This window comes from Acinonyx jubatus, chromosome D1 (genome assembly GCF_027475565.1).
Source record: "Acinonyx jubatus isolate Ajub_Pintada_27869175 chromosome D1, VMU_Ajub_asm_v1.0, whole genome shotgun sequence".
Classification (NCBI taxonomy): Eukaryota; Metazoa; Chordata; class Mammalia; order Carnivora; family Felidae; genus Acinonyx; species Acinonyx jubatus.
The window spans coordinates 13999212-14017171 of record NC_069390.1 but is presented as its reverse complement, the minus strand read 5'-3'; the positions used below and the strand labels follow the sequence as shown (position 1 = coordinate 14017171).

General features: G+C 36.9%; 2 protein-coding genes across 2 annotated transcripts; both read left to right on the top strand.

Annotated features, from left to right (window-relative positions):
- Positions 1–6384: 6384 nt before the first annotated feature.
- Positions 6385–7317, top strand: LOC106986183 (olfactory receptor 8I2). The gene has a single exon (XM_015084361.1). It carries the CDS (start codon positions 6385–6387, stop codon positions 7315–7317), a length of 933 nt encoding a protein of 310 aa, XP_014939847.1.
- Positions 7318–16157: 8840 nt separating this feature from the next.
- LOC106986182 (olfactory receptor 8H1-like) lies at positions 16158–17105 on the top strand. Its single transcript, XM_015084359.1, has one exon. The coding sequence runs from the start codon at positions 16158–16160 to the stop codon at positions 17103–17105; it is 948 nt and encodes a 315-aa protein (XP_014939845.1).
- Positions 17106–17960: the final 855 nt, after the last annotated feature.

Below are 17960 nucleotides of genomic sequence, written 5' to 3'. Positions count from 1 at the left end.
ACACACATATATATATATATATATATATATATATGTTTGAAGGCCCTTTCATGCAGATGGCTGAAGCTGAAGAAGGAAGCTCATGCCCCTCAAAAAGCCACAGCCAAAGCAAAGTCTTTGAAGGCCAAGAAAGTGGTACTGAAAGGTGTCCACAGTCACACAAAAAAGAAGATCTGCAGGTCACGTACCTTTCCAGGATCCAAGGCACTGAAAGCAGCCCAGATATCCTCTAAAAAGCACCCCCAGGAGAAACAAGCTTGACCACTAGGCCATCATTAAGTTCCCCCTGACTATAGATGGAGTCAGCCGTGAAGAAAATAGAAGACAACACACCTGTGCTCATTGTGGATGCCAAGGCCAACAAGCACCAAGTCCAACAGGCTTTGAAGAAGTTTTACCACATTGACATGGCCAAGGTCAACACCCTGATTAGGCTGGATGGAAAGAAGAAAGCGTGTGTTCCACTGGCTCCCAAGTATGACACTTTGGATGTTGACAACAAAATTGGGTTTATCTAAATTGAGTTCAGCAGGCTAAATCTAAATCTAAATTTTTTCCACCAAAATAAATAAAATAAAGTAAAATAATAAAATAACATAACATAAAAAAATAAAAATAAAAAACTGAAATAAAATAAAATAGTTGAAAGAAGGGTAACATGGAAATTTGCCACAAAAACACCACAGTAATAATAGGTAGAGGCAACATATTGATGGATGCTGAAAAGAATAAATGGAATATTTGCATACCCTAAATTATCCTCCCCAAGTATACATAAACTGCAAAGAAAAATCCTAAATTTATAGTGAAAAAGACAGGCAGACACTATGTTAAGTAAATGATCGAGTTTAAATCACTGGTAATATCACTCAGTGACATCATGTATCCTTGGAGAAGATGAAAAGGTATGCATATCACCTCTCTGGCACTTTTCCCCATAACCAATTACCTCAATTTCATCATGAGAAAAATATCATGTAAACTTACATGCAGGGATATTGTACAAAATACTTGATGAGTAATCTTGACAAATATCACAGTCGTGAAAGAAAAGGAAAGAAAATGGGACAGTCACAGATCTCAGGAGACGAGACAGAGGTAACAGTAATGGCAGCATGATATTCTAGATTGCACCATAGTGACCTAGAGCCCTTATGCCAGTTATGTACTGGCAACCAGTATACTTACACCTCTAGGCTCACCAAAGATCAGACTACCAAAGAGCTGAGCCAAATTTTGAATCTCAAAAGAGGCAGTTAACTGTAAGTAATGGAAAAGCAACAGCAGTATCCTTCTTATCTTTACAATCATACACAAAGCGGACATCCCAGAGTCCACTTGAGATTCTCTTTCCTCCTCTCTCTGCCCCTCCTCTTCTCATGATCTTTTCTCTCTCTCTCTCAAAAAATAAATGAATAAACTTTTCATTCACACCTCAGAGACCTTGTGCATTCAGTTCCAGACCACTGCAATGAAGTGGGTCAAATGAATTTTTTGGTTTCCCAGTGCCTATGAAAGTTATGTTTGCATTATGCTGTAGTCTATTAAGAGTAAAACGTGCTTTACTGCTAAAAATGTTAACCATCATCTGAGCTTTCAGTGAGTCGTAATTTTTTTGGAGGGTCTTGTCTCAGTATTGATGGCTGCTGACTGACCAGGGTGATGGTTGCTGAAGGTTGGATGGCTGAGGCAATTTCTTAAAATGAGACGACAATGAAGTTTGCTACATCAATTGATTCTTCCTTTAACAAACAATTTCTGCGTAGCGTGTGATTCTTTTTAATATCATTTTACCTACGGTAGAACTTCCTTAAAATTGGAGTCATTTCTCCCAAAGCCTCCTGCCGCTTTATCCACTAAGCATATGTGATAGTTTAGGTCTTTTTTCGTTTCAACAATCTTGATGGCTTTTTCACTAGGAGTAGATCCCATCTCAAGAAAACATTTTCTTTGCTCATTTTATAAGAAGCAAGTACTCATGCATTAAAGCTTTATTATGAGATTACGGCCATTCAAACATAATAATGAGGAAAAGTTTGAAATATTGCAAAAATTACCAAAATGTGACAAAGAGACACAAAGTGAGTAAAAGATATTTGAAAAACGACACCTACAGTCTTGCTGACAATGAGTCTCCACAAACCTTCAATCTGCAGGCAACCCCCCCCACCAAAAAAAAAAACCCAAAACAAACAAAAAAAAAACAAATGCAATATTGGTGACGCATGGTAAAGTGCAAGAAAACAAGTCCTGTCCGTATCTGTCATTTAATAGCTTCTTAATAGATGGGTGTCGAAAAAATAAGAGAATGGATAGAAATTTGAGATTTCAGGTATACGATCCAAGACTTTCAACATTTTATTTTTTTCAAGATACATAACAGGGCAAATAAAAAATGTTGTTCTGTTCCTTTTGTCTAAATATCTGAGTCTACTGATCATCTGTAAGTGATATGGCACATATATAGTAGATTTTATTCCTTCTTAAAAATCTCTAGTGTGAAAAGCAAGATTAGAGAGGCATTTATCCCCTTTCCAATGCAGAATCTATCTTGTTTAATCATTGTAATACTAACTCCCTTTATTTTTTAGTGTATTTTTTTAAGTTTATTCATTTATTTTTTGAGAGAGAGAGAGATAGACCATGAGAAGAGGAGGGGCAGAGAGAGGAGGAGGAAAGAGAATCCCAAGTGGAGTCTGCAACCCACTCACCATGAGCTCATGACCTGAGCCGAAATCAAGAATCAGATGCTCAACGGACAGCCACCCAGGTGCCCTCTAACCCCCTTTTAGAGATAAGCCAAAAAGAGATGACAATTCCAGTAGAAAAATAATTTAGACGAGTCTGTGAGGTCCTTCAAACCTGATGTTTGTCAATCATCATCGGACCTGACGCATTTTGAAAAATTTACCTTTGTGGGTCTGATCCTACTAACCCAGAAATGTTTTAGGGGTGTGGCCTAGGAAATGGCTTTAAAACAGTAAACAAACAACAAATGGAATAATGATGTGAATTGAGTTCCTATCAGCCATTCCTGAAACTGGGAGTAGAGTTTGAGTTTTTACTTCAGGTTTCTTGTCTATTTTCCTAGATGGCATTTTCATTCTTAGTGATTCCATGTGTGCATCATTGAGCACAGTTAGCAAAAAATCAGAGTACCTGCATTAAAAATGAGTACATAGTGGCGCCTGGGTGGTTCAGTCCGTTAGGCGCTGACTTCAGCTCTGGTCATGATCTTGCAGTCCATGAGTTCTAGCCCTACGAGGGGCTCTGTGCTGACAGCTCAGAGACTAGAGCCTGCTTTGGATTCTGTGTCTCCCTCTCTCTCTCCCCTCCCCTGCTTGTGCTCTGTCTCTGTCTCTGAAAAAATGAATACACCTTAAAAATCATACATACATGATTTGTTGACATCACGGTAATGTAATTTCAATGTATAATAACACCATTTAATCAGTAGATAGGAAAAGCTCACTTTTCCTTGCTGGGAGGGTTGTCTGAGAAGCCCAGGCAGAGGCAACAGTGATCTGATATTCTCTAACATCATGTATCTCATATATTTTCATGGTGGTCAGTGTTTTAGAAAATCTTCATATATTTACATATTTATTATATATACGTTATATTATAGTTGTATTACATATACATATATATTGCACTGTTATAATATCATATATGTGACATGATATATAACATATGATTATATATTATATTTTATCACATCATATGAATTATATATTATATATCATATAATCATATAACATCATATATCATGATACCATACTATATATTCCATATGAATATATTATTATATATAAAATATTTTTTCAATATATTTTTTAACAATTTTTTAATGTTTATTTATTTATTTTTTGAGAAAGAGAGACAGAGTGTGAGTGGGGAGGGACAGAGAGAGAGAGGGAGACAGAATCCAAAGCAGGCTCCAGGTTCTGAGCTATCAGCATAGAGCCCAAGGTGGGGCTCGAACTCACGAACCATGAGATCATAACCTGAGCTGAAGTCAGCCGCTTAACCAACTGAGACACCCAGGTACCCCTCAATATATTTTATATGAGTAGATAAAATATATGATTAGAGCATATTTTATAATAAAATAGATTTTATATAGAAAATATATGAATAGAATATATTTTTCCTATATTCTGTATGTATATATTATTATATATGATTTATATTCTATAAACATGTATCGTGTATATATTATATATTATGTATATATTATATATATGCTAATAATATAAAAAATGACTTTCAAAACTATATCAATTATATTTTTCAGTATATCCATTGCCATTTAAAGTGAAATACACAAAAGGAAGGGGTATGTATTTCTGAACATTTCCATTGGAAATGTATCCCAGGCAAATTAAGAATAAGCCTTTGGGTACAATTAAAATGCAAACCTCAAGAGATCAAAGATGCTAATTGATCAATTCCTTTATGATATGAGTTTGAGATTTGGGAAGAAATGTTGCTATAAGAAGAGTGTTAACACACTACATTTCCGAAGACAATTCTTTGTCCTGGGACTGCATTAGAAATACATGAAGAACACCACGAATCCTGAATGTGAATCTAGCTTTGAACTAAAGCAGTAGATATTAATTTTCAACAAGGCACATGAAAATAAATAGTTATTGTAGTTAACTTGGGTGTCATTTCCATTCTATCAATGAAAGATAATAGACACATTACCCAGAACTCTCCTCAACACCAGCAATTTTTTTCATCAACTTCATAATATTAATAGAGTTCCATTAGATAGGAAATAGAGCTCTGTGCTAAACCACAGCAATAGATGAAAGCTGTCGCATTAACAATTCATGAGATCCAGAACTGCAAATAAGGGAAATATATGTCAAAAATTAATGGTGAATTTGGTGAATATTGAATGATGTCTTCTGTTCCTGTCATCTGATAATAAACCTCAAAATCACAGGAAGATGACCAAAAGAGGCTTCGTTTGGATGACTAAATCTCAGGTTAAGTCTAATCTTATCTTCTTTCTGAAAATGTGTGCACGTGTTTTTCACACTGAAAACCTTTCTCTTCCTCTTTTTACATGACTGCATCTTTCAGTAAACCTTAAGAAAAGTGCCTCCAGGGGTGCCTGGGTGACTCTGGCAGTTGAGCTTCTGACTTGATTTCATCTCAGGTCATGATCTCAGTTTGTGGGGTTGAGCCCTGCGTCGGGCTCAGCAATGGCAGTGCAGAGCATGTTTGAGATTCTTTCTCCCTCTGCCCCTCTATCCTGCTTTCTCGATTTCTCTCTCTCAAAATAAATAAATAAACAAGAAGAAAACTAAAGTGCCTGCAATGAAAGGCAAGAAAAAATGCCTTCATTGATTAAATGCTTGTTAAATGGATTGGTGATGAATAGGCACCCTCCAAAGGGTGGGAGACACTAAATGATCAAGGCTCCTTAATACAACATCAAGTCCCTTTGGATCACTCGGGTGGAGTGTTAAACATCTGAAACAAACTTGCATTAACCATCATATTTATGTCACCTGAATTAGGCAAATAACTTCTCTAATTTCTAGTAAGATCACCTTGTGTTTTAATACTTGGTTGTAAATCACATTTATTTTACTATTTTTAGCCTTTCTATTTTTGACTTGGAAACTACTGTTTTTGGCAATGAATTGTCTGTTGCCTGATGTCACAGATAACCATGTGCTTTATTTAGGAGCAAACATGTTTGCTGAGCGCATACACAAAACAATTTGGCTATGTTATAGATTAACTCTCATGTTTGGTCTTTCTTTACTCACCAATAGAAAGGGTATGTGACAAAAAAGGTGTAAAGAATTTTATCATTAACGTGTAAAGTAAGCAGGATTTTTCATATATATATACACGAATATATATGTGTGTGTATATATATCTATATATCTGTGTGTATATGTATATATATATATATGTTTTCTTTAAAAAATTTAGCAAAGCTTTATTGACTACAAGAAACTATTAGATGTGCTCATATAAGATCTTGTTAAGCTCCTAAAATGACCCTTTAAAGTATCTGTTAGGTGTTGACAAATTAAAACTGCCACACAAAGGTATCACTGAATTCACAAATTATAGAAGTTTCTTTCCTAAATAGCCTTTATACTCTCTAAGAACATCATATAATTGATTCCAGTAGGTAAGTTGCAAAATGTATGATTTGGGGCCCAACGGTAGACTGGAGTAGATGGTAGTATATTCCAGGAAGAATCTCTTCCAAAATCATTCTGCCATCTTTGACCCTCTCATTATTGGAGTCTAGGTCAACTCTGGGTACTAAGTCTTTAAGCTTGAATTCTTTTCTGACTTTTGTTTCTGCTTTTCAGCAGGTAAGGTAAAAGGCCTGAGTTGATAAAAATGACTGGGAACAATTTCACTGAGATCACTCTCTTCATCCTCTCTGGATTTGCAAATCACCCGGAACTACAAGTCAGTCTTTTCTTAATGTTCCTCTTTATTTATCTGTTCACTGTTCTGGGGAACCTTGGGCTGATCATGTTAATCAGAATTGACTCTCATCTTCGCACACCTATGTACTTTTTTCTTAGCAACTTAGCATTTATTGACATATTTTATTCTTCCACTGTAACACCCAAGGCGCTGGTAAATTTCCAATCCAAACAGAAAACCATCTCTTTTGTTGCCTGCTTTGTTCAGATGTACTTTTTTGTGGGTTTGGTGTGTAGTGAGTGTTTTCTTTTGGGATCAATGGCCTATGACCGCTACGTAGCAATCTGCAATCCCTTATTGTACTCAGTGGTTATGTCCCGGAAAGTGTGCAACGGGCTGGGAGTCATGCCATATGCAATAGGCTTCACGAATTCTCTGATATCCGTCTGTGTGATAAGCAGCTTGGCATTCTGTGATTCCAGCATCAATCATTTCTTCTGTGATACCACAGCTCTTTTGGCCCTGTCTTGTGCGGATGCGTTCAGCACAGAAATGGTGATCTTTGTCTTAGCTGGGACCACCCTTCTTAGCTCTCTGCTCATCATCACAGTCACTTACGTTGCCATCATCTCGGCCATTCTCAAGATCCAGTCTGCAGCAGGCAGACAGAAAGCCTTTTCCACCTGTGCTTCCCACCTCATGGGCGTCACTATCTTCTATGGGTCCCTGATTTTCACGTATTTGCAGCCTGATAACACATCATCCCTGACCCAGGCACAGGTGGCGTCCGTATTCTATACCATCGTCATTCCGATGCTGAATCCACTGATCTATAGTCTGAGGAACAGAGATGTGAAAAATGCTCTCCTGAGAGTCATGCATAGAAAACTTTTTTCATGACAAATTTGTGCATGTTACAATTAAAACTCACCTGGGTGGTTTCAGGCATTCAATTACCGCAACAATCAGGAAAATTGGAAAATGAACCCAAAAGGCTTACGCAAACTAAATCATAACTTAGAGTCTTGAAATTTGGGAGGCGAAATATTATTTTATTTGTTTATGCAGAGTACTGAATCAGCGCACGAGGAGTTCGTTTCAGCATATAGATTATATATACTGTCTACACAGTGAGTTGCAAATACAATGTCAATGGACACTGGGTAATATAGGCAATCTCTTGATCATGTGAATTCATTTTGCCACATCGTTAAACGTGAGCTTTGATGGCATAGAAAAGTGATGTCTATGTGGCGGAGTATGGTCTTAAACTCAAACACAGCAGAGTTTTATTTCGAAAAAACCATAATGTGCCTCCCAAACTTCAAACATTTGGTAAACATTTAAATGCCTGTGTGTGTCGATAAATAAAGCAGCAGCTGTAGCACAATTCCTGAGTCATTTGGAAGTATATTACAACGATGCTTGTTTTTCCAAATCAGGCAGACATGCTCGGTGAAGTCTATGGTATTAAAAGGAGAAACTGGGCTTTTATTTTGTTTTTCCTTGAAAAGGGACTCCGTTTAATGGACTCCCTCAGGCACTGTTACAAATGACCACTGGAAAGACGTGTCCTTCAGTACTGCCTTTGTTGTGCATAAGTCACCGAGCAGTAGTCAAAATCGCTGGCAACCACTTTTAAAAAATACGTTGAAGGATGCCTGGGTTGCTCAATCCGTTGAGCGTCCAACGTCAGCTCAGATCATGATCTCAAGGTTCATGAGTTCAAGCCTTGCATTGGGCTCACTCCTGTCAGTGTGGAGACCACCTCAGATCCTCTGTCTCCCTGCCCCCCCCCACCCCGCTCTCTCTCTCTTCCCCTCATCCACCCATGCTCTCTCTCTCTCAAAAATAAGTAAACACTAAAAAATTAAAATATACATTGAGGGATGTCTCCGTGGCTTAGTCGGTTAAGCATCTGACTTCAGTTCAAAGTCGTGATCTCAGGGTTCCTGGGTCCCAGGCCCACATTGGGCTTTGCCCTGAGAGTGCAGAACCTACTTGAGATTCTCTCTGCCCCTCCCCCACCTGTGCTTTCTCTCTCTCTCTGAAAACAAATAATAAACTTAAAAGAAATAAAAAAATAAAAAATAAAATATATGCCCAAAGGGACTGAAGATAAATTTGATGAAGCTGTTTTACAAGAACATGTGTGTGATTAATAATATTTCTTTCTGGCCAACAAGAATGTAAGCTCTTTCAGAGCAGAGTTTACTTATTCATATCTGTGCTTTCCACATTTAGGAAACGTATCATATGCACAACATGTAAGTAAATACTTCTTTTCTTTCTGTGTCCTGTACAGTGATGGATGCATAGAGGGGGTAGATTCTGCTTTTCTCCTGTTTGTGTCTTTCTTTGGTAGAAGTCAGATGGTCACGTGCATATTGATATTCAAAAACATTAGTAGAAAGTTCCATTTCTAGAATTCTTTCAAAAAACATGGCTTATTTATAAATTAAAACTGGCATAATAACTAGCAGATATACTTCTTTTCAAAGGGTTTTTTTTCCTTCAACAGTTAGGATGTGTAAATAAATACACTCTGAATTATACTTGGTATAAATAATTTTAAATAATTGGCGTAAGTTGGAGGGGGTTCTCATAGGTCATACATCACAAACAAAGTAAATGAAGAATCCCAGTTTTCAGTCTTGGGAGAGGCTGAAGGGATCTGTATGTGCCCATATATGTATTTGCTTTGCAATTTTTAATTTTCTTCTCTGATCTATATTACTGGGCTCTGACTCTTGCAACCTTCATTTTATAAAGCAACATCTTACGTTATAAACTATGGTAAGTGACACCTTATGAGACACACTATGCTTTATTTTTTATTTTTTTAATATGAATTTTGTTGTCAAATCGGGTTCCATACAACACCCGGTGCTCATCCCAACAGGTGCCCCCCTTACCATGCTTTAATTTATGGGCCTTTTGAGGCTACTGTTTGTCTAGCTCATCATTCATTCTCTTTCATTAAGCCTATGTGAGTTTTTTCTTCCTTCTGAGCACAGCGTCTGACTCAGATTGATTGCTCTGAAGGTTTTTCACCAGCAGCTTTGAAAACTATTCAACTGATTATATTTCCTTTTTCCCCCCCTCTTTCCACCAAGGATTTTCATTCATGCATTCTAAGTACACTGTTCAATTTTTTTTATAATTGTGTGGCTTTCGCACGTGACTTACATTTACCCTGGATCTAATTGTATGTATTATTTTTATTTTCTTGCATTGCAAGTATATTCTGCAGTAAGTAATTTCAAGATTTAACATTTATTTAGCATTAATAAAACTATGTATTTACTTTCTCTCTTATATTAATATTTTTTGCTGTTCTTGGTCTAGGAGCAAAAACATAACACACTTTTCTTGCTCAGCATAAGAAGTAGTAGTATATTTTATTTGCCCACACTTATGCCCAAATGTCCATCTTTGTTTTTCAATATGTTCTTCAGATTTGTTGCTGGTATACTTTCCCTTATACTAGTCTATCTTCTAGCTGCTCTTTCTGTACCTTCTCTTTGGACCCTGTAATACAAATCTTTCCATAATAGGTCATGCATGCCTTTGTCGTTTCTTCAGTCCTTTTTTTCTGCCAGGCTCTCCCAAAACTTTTGCCCTTGACCAATCCAGATAATCCACTCCCTCATATCTGGGACCATGTCCCAGAACTTATCAGGGCATATTTAATTTGCCAGATATCTTCTTTTAAAAAATATGCTAAAAACTATTCAATTTAAAATATATGATGCACTGGGCTTCAATATGAAAACGCAGAGTGTTTTTGTTTTTCCGATCTGTTAAACTTACGGTGCCCTTATAATATTCCTGTTGACCATTTGTGTTCCTTGAGCTTGCCTTCTGTGTCACAACCTTTAACATACCTTTATATCAAGATAAAAAATCATAAGATTATTCTTCTTAACTTGTTTTATTTTAATAAGTATTGCAGGAACTCCTGAAGAAACAATTTACTCAATAAAAATAAAACATATAGAATGAAATTGACTTATTGATATCAGGTAGTGTTAGACTCACACTTGTGCTCATACACAAAGATCAGAGGCTTATTCCAAAATAAATTTCAGAGGCACCTGCATGGTTCAGTTGGTTACGCTTGATTTCGGCACAGGCCATGATCTCAGGATTGTGAGATTGAGCCCTGTGTTAGGCTCTGCACTGAATGTGGAGCTTGCTTAAGATTCTCTCTCTTCCTCTCCCTACTCCCCTCTCCCTTGCTCAAGCTCTCTCTCTCTCTCTAAAATAATTTAAAAAAAATTAGAAATACATTTCAGAATATTGTTTGATAATGGGAGAAATAAGTGTAGAATAATTTAGGACTTTGCACTGGATAACTGTCTTTCAAAGTATGGGGCAGATAATGGGTAGATCAAACTATCTAAAAATAACTAAAAGGCAACAAGTAAAAAAGAAAAAATCATTTCAGGAAAGGAAACTAAAAATATAGGTGTTATGAGAAAATATAAGTTATTTTGCATTTATTCAGTGTAATACATTCCTCTAAAAGGACGAAAATTGTAAAAGTGAGTCAAAACACAAACTCTCTGGTGTTTATAGCAGCTTTATCGACAATTGTCAAATTATGGAAAGAGACCAAATGTTCATCAACTGAGGAATGGATAAAGAAGATGTGGTGTATACATATGTATATACACACGTATACACACACACACACACACACACACACACACACACACACACACACTAGATTATTCAGCCATAAGAAAGAATGAAATATTTGTATTATTATTTTTTAATGTTTTTATTTTTGAGAGAGACAGTCTGAGTGGGGATGAGAGACAGGGAGACACAGAATCTGAAGCAGGCTCCAGGCTCTGAGCTGTCAGCACAGAGCCCGATGCAGGGTTTAGACTCACAAACTGTGAGATCATGACCTGAGTCAAAGTTGGTCGCTTAACCCACACAGCCAATTAGGCGCCCCAAGAAAGAATGAAATCTTAACATTTGCAACAACGTGGATGGAGCTAGAGGGTATTAGACTAAGTGAAATAAGTTAGTCAGAGAAAGACAAATAGTATATGATTCCAATCATGTAGAATTTAAGAAATGAAACAAATGAACACAGGGATAAAAAATAAAGAGAAGGAGAGAGAGAGAGAGAGAGGCAAACCAAGAAACAGACTCTTAACTATAGATAACAAACTGATGGTTACTAGAGGGGAGTTGGGTGGGGGGTTGAGGAAATAGTTGTTGGGCATTAAGGGGGGCACTTGTTGTAATGAGAATTGGGAGTTGTATGTAAGTGATGAATCACTAAATTCTACACAAGAAACCAATAGCACACTGTGTGTCAACTACCTGGAATTTAAATAAAAATTTGGAGGAAAAAAAACCCAAAATACAAACTCCAGTATATCTTTACACAATTTTTGCCAAAATTAAGTGAGGTAAAACATTAGGAATGTAACCAAACCAAAGGAGAGTTTCTCCAACTCATGCACAGCAAGCCAATAAAAATGGACACTGAGGCTTTGCCTGGAGAAAGAGGCTATTTATTGGTGTAGCACCACCCAGAAGAACAGGGAGCTAATGCTCTAAAGTCTTGAGCTCGCTGATACCTTGAAAGTGAGGATGTTTAAGGGTAAAATTTGTGGCAGTGGTCCCTGGGAAGGTGGATGCATTGACCGGAGGCCCATGCGGTCATGCTAGCATGCTCTGAGACTTGGGATGTGAAAATATATCTTTACTCCTTATGTTGGAGAGCTCATTAGGCATGTCTCATGATTATATCCCTAGGGTGATTCTGGTTAAGTACTTGTCCTACATATAGGCTTCTTTGAATGATAAGCAAGCGTCTTTACCCGTTGAGCTCAGTGTTCCTTGACCGGCCCCATACCTGGAGCTGATAGAACCTCTGGTGTTCATCCTTCCATCTGAACTGACAAGATGGACGCTGGCTTCAGGAAGAAGGAAATCATTGTATAGAACATTATTTCTACTATTCCATTGGCCTGCCCCTCACTTCCTCCAGATATTTTTGTGTGTCTCCACATCTTTCAGTGTGACCCTATCACTAAAGGTTTCTCTGAGAATAAAGGTTATTTGAAGATAGTAAGTCCAACTGTCTCCATGCTCTCTTCACTTTGCTCTTCCTCACCGCCTTTGTCACCATTGACATCCAGGTACTTCACTGTTATTTCTCTGGTCACCTCTGCTCCCACAATAGAATGATACTTACTACACAGTATTTGCTATTCCTCCAACTGCATGGTCCATCAACTGATGTTCCCAATGGTCTGAAACACTTTTGTCCAAGTACCTACATGACTAACTCTTCCTTCCTTCAAATCTTTGCTCAAATGCCAACATTTCATTGAAGTCTACCTTGACCACTCTATGTCTGATTGCTTCCTCATGCCCCTACTCCGTCACTTAAGCTGTCTTACATTTTATTTTTTTACGGCACTTCTCACCTCCTAACATGTTGTATCACTGATTTTCGTATTTTTGTTTGTTTCCCCCTGCTGAGAATTTACAATCTATAAATACTATAGTTGGTAAGCCAGACTTCCATATCAACATATAAGCCTTTCTTTCCTGGCATATATGAGTTGCTTATACTAATTGATTGCAATTAATCCATAAATGTCAATAAATTTACACATTTAACTTAAAAGAGGTCACATTTTCTGCATGCATGCAACACAATTTAAAATTAATATTTGAGGGTCACCTGGGTGGCTCAGTCAGTTGAGCATCCAACTTCGGCTCAGGTCATGATCTCACAGCTCGTGAGGTTGAGCCTTGCGTCAGGCTCTGTGCTGACCACTCGGAGCCTGGAGCCTGCTTCAGATTCTGTGCCTCCCTCTCTCTCTGCCCCAACCCACTCACATTCTGTCTCTGTCTCTCTCAAAAATATATAAACATTAAAAAAATAAAATTAAATTAATATTAAAAAAAGAAAAAAATGTGTCATTTAGCTTGCAAATTAAAAACACAGACTTTTTAAAATATTGAATTATTATTAGTCAAGTAAGAAATAAAAAAAATATAACTTTACCTTATCTAATAATAGGCCACAATGGGGATAATTAATATCACTACATATAAGTTAAAAGTGAAGTAACACTCAGATTAATAATGCAAATATTAATTTCCTATATTATTAAACAGATAGCAAAATGTGAATAAAACAAGAAGTCATTACTAGGTGCAGAAGCAAAAACAAACAAAAAATTAATTGAACCTGAAGGGAAGTGGAATTTGCCACTCCCAAAATATGTCTCTTTGGCGTAAGCGTTTTTCTTGTGCTGGTGATTTTTAAGAAATAGTAGACACAACAGAAGCTCTGAAAACCAAGTAGAACTCACTGTTTTGTAAAAGACATTTACATTTATAAGGAAAATCTCCATTGATGTAAATGTCTCCCTCTTTGTACCAGGAAGAAGAGAACTAAATCTCTAGAAACTACCAAGAATGGAGAAGGCATGAATTTAAATCTGAATAAGGAGCATGCCCTTTTTTTTCTGTGATTTTCCTAGTAACTTCCTACAACTGGCTTCCATCTTTTGTGTTTAACAGGAGATAGTGTTTAAGGTGGTGACTTGGGCCACTTGGGGAGTTAGTTTTCTTGGTCATCTTGTCACCTGAAACTAGGTTCACCTCTTGGTGGGTGTGGAGCCAAAAGATACAACCATGTCAAGGAGTAGAAAGGAAGGATTTTACTTGCAACAAGTAAAATAGAACACTGGGGATATTTCCCTAAACAGTGTCTCCTCAGACAACAAAATTGGGGAAGTTTTAAGCTAAGGGTGCATGCATATTCATGAAGGGGCTGACACAATGGGGGATTCAGCATAGAATTGGGGCAAAAGTCATAGTTGACCAAAGTTGAGTGGGCGGGCAAGAGTCAGTATCATCAATTCCTTGGCTCCAACTGGTCCAGTGTTTGAGGGCTCAAAGAGACTTAAATCCTGCAAAAATAACTCAAAAATATGTTTGGGGTAAGATGTGCTGGTCAGGCATAGATCACAAGATGGCCAGGACCTAAAATGATTTTTCTTATGTTAAGAAAGCTCTCTCTTTTTCTGGGGCCACCTAACTCTTTCTGGTTACAATCTCCCATGTATACAATAAATATGCAAGTTATTACACTTCTGTTTGTTTTTCTTTTGTTAATATGTCTTTTATTATGGGAGGAGGGGGTGTCTCAGCCAAGAATCTAGAAAGGTAGAGGAAAAATTATTTTTCCTTGCCCGTAAGCCTTATAAAATAGGAGAAATAAAATGGTAAAACTTTGATATAAATTGATGTATTTGAACACAAGAAAAAATAGAAATAACTTCTTCACCATCCCAGTCAAAAATTTAGAGCATCCCAAAAGAAAATCACACCATCAGACTCTTCATTGTGTGACTTCTAAGGAAAAAGACAACTATTTTCTCAAACCTATCATAGCTACATTTAGTCCTTGAACTTTTGTCCTTGGAGACATGCCAAGCAATCTTCCTTAGAAATTGGTCCACAGGGATGACCAAATGTTGCATTATCTTCAGTCCCCAGTACATGAGGTGTCCTGGAATTATCAGGATGACAGGTAAGACATATTCTGCTCTGCTTATGTTCAGAATAGATTCCTGATATTCTTTTTAGAAATAATTTTCCTGTTTGACCAGGACCTGAACAAAATTTCCAGGTTGATTATTTTTTATTTCAGAATGAATGCACTAAAATTTAAAGAGAACTTAAAGAAAACAAATATTATATTACAGAAATTTTCAGCTCAAATGTTTTTCATATTTGATTTGTGAGCAGAACTTGAGGTTGACAACCTTCTAGGTGGATCGTGTTGGAAGAAAGGTTTTTTCCCCTCCAACTTTCGTTCACAGTAAGTATTATTCTCTCAAAATTAGAGGTCTTAATTTAGTTGGGATCAAATATAATGGGGACATTATCAGAACAGTATGCATACACATGTCATTTAGACTTTCCCCAAATAATGTCAGGATTTGTGGAATCAGAAATATAGAGTTAGTGGAATCAGGGTCTATGAGTAATGAATATATTTTCAAAATTTTATTTTAAATGCTCAGATTAGGAAAACACACCTTTTGGAAACTAAAACCAATATGGGGTCTACAATTTTAATACACTTAACTAAAGTCCTCTAAGTTTGAAATTTGTCATTTATTTGTATTAAATAATATTGAAAAAAAAAGGACACTGAATGATGCTTTAAAATTGCTTTTATATCATCATTTATGATTTATCTAACTTTTTTTCAGGTTTGCTGAAATTAATTATAAACAAGAATATAGTAGTATGAGCATGCTCTCTGGAGTCAATCTAACTTGTAGAATCACAGAGCAGCATTTAATAGCTCTGACTCTGAATAAGTTTCTTGAACTTTTTCTCATATAAAAATGTGGCTAAGAGTAGTAGCACCTGGGGTACAATATGCCACATGGACTAAATACATTAAGAAGCATTTAGAACAGACTGGGCTCATTTTAATTATTCAACATGTTAGCTTTCATTATCTTGTATTCAAAGGTGAATTTATTTCCATTTTTATATTTGGCAATCAAATTAAGATTTTTTTCAGTCATATTTTATAAATCACTCATTACCATCAATTTCTAGAAACACCCCACTAATGTAAATATGCCATGTCATTCACATAAACACACTTTTTGAAGTCATTCCTGTTAAGGGTCAACTTTGATTTTTTTCACAGTTCAAAGCAGTTGAAAGCTATGGGTAGAAAGAATAACACACATGTGCCTGACTTCATCCTTATGGGGCTGACAGATTCTGAAGAGATCCAGCTGGTCCTTTTCATGCTGTTTCTCCTGATATACCTGGTTACTCTGCTGGGAAATGCGGGGATGATATTGATCACCCACCTGGATCTCCAGCTTCACACCCCCATGTATTTTTTCCTCCGTCACCTGTCATTTCTTGACCTCAGTTACTCAACTGTCATCACACCTAAAACCTTACAGAACTTACTGACTTCCACCAAGTATATTTCATACACGAGCTGCTTCACCCAGATGTCCTTTTTTGTCTTCTTGGGCGCCACTGAATGTTTCCTTCTCTCCTCAATGGCCTATGATCGATATGTTGCTATCTGCAATCCTCTGCACTACCCAGTGGTTATGTCTGCAAGGTTCTGCTCTCACCTCATCTTTGGGTCCTATATGATTGGCTTTGTGGACTCCTTTGTCAATGGGCTTTGCATGAGCAGGTTGCATTTCTGCAACTCCAATGTAATCCATCACTTTTTCTGTGACACAACCCCAGTTTTAGCCTTGTCTTGCACTGACACACATGACATTGAAATCATGATATTTATTGTCGCTGGCTCCACTCTAATGGTGTCTCTTATCACAATATCTGTGTCCTATGTGTCCATTCTGTCTACTATCCTGAAAATTACTTCCACTTCAGGAAAGAAAAAAGCCTTCTCTACTTGTGCCTCTCATCTCCTGGGAGTCGCCATCTTTTATGGCACTATGATTTTTACTTATTTAAAGCCAAGTAAGTCTTATTCCTTGGGAAAGGATCAAGTGGCTTCTGTTTTTTATACTATTGTGATCCCCATGCTGAATCCACTCATTTATAGTCTCAGGAACAAAGAAGTGAAAAATGCTCTCCTTAGAGTCATGCGGAAGGGCGAGGGCTCTGGGCAGTTGAAATAGGTGATGCTCAACTTTTCAGTTCATTGCTCTTCTTCTTCCATATAGCGTATTTCTTTTGTCTCTCTCCAAAAACTTTAATTTGTTTGTACTTCCATTGAACCATTCTTTACTTGACCAAATATGATCTCAGACATTTCCAGGAAGATGTCTTTAGAAATTCCATGTTGTAATTGAAAACCATGAAATATGTTTTAAATCTATGGTCTAACCGCATGTTTTTTTTTTTCAGTGTTGAATGTTTTTATTTATTTTTATTTATTGTCAGTTAACAAACATACAGTGTAGTCTTGGCTTCAGGAATAGATTCCCAGGATTCATCACTTATATACAACACCTAGTGCTTATCAGAACAAGTGCCCTTCTCAATGCCCATCATCCATTTTTCCCACCCCCCACTGCCATCAATACTCAGTTTATTCTCTGTATTTAAAAGTCTCTTAAGGTTTGTCTCTCTCTCTGTTTGTATCTTATTTTTCCTTCCCTTTCCCTGTGGTCTTCTGTTAAGTTTCTCAAGTTCCACATATGAATCATATCTTATGATATCTGTCTTTCTCTGATTGACTTATTTCACTTGGCATAATAACTTCCAGTTCCATCCACGTTGTTGCAAATGGCAAGATTTTATTCTTTTTCATCACCAAGTAGCATTCCATTGTGTATATATACCACATCTTCTTTATCCATTCATCAGCTGATGGACATGTGGACTTTTTCCATAATTTGGCTATTGTTGATAGTGCTTCTATAAACATTACGGTAAATGCATGTGTTTTAAGGGCAACTGATGTGCAAAATGAGACAATATAGTTGTCATCTTTTAAACTCAATCAAACAAATTCCCATGAATAGAGTTCT

What these genes read in the sequence shown, in the direction of transcription:
- LOC106986183 (XM_015084361.1), top strand. Translation starts at nt 6,385, where the DNA reads ATGACTGGGAACAATTTCACTGAGATCACTCTCTTCATCCTCTCTGGA.
- LOC106986182 (XM_015084359.1), top strand. Translation starts at nt 16,158, where the DNA reads ATGGGTAGAAAGAATAACACACATGTGCCTGACTTCATCCTTATGGGG.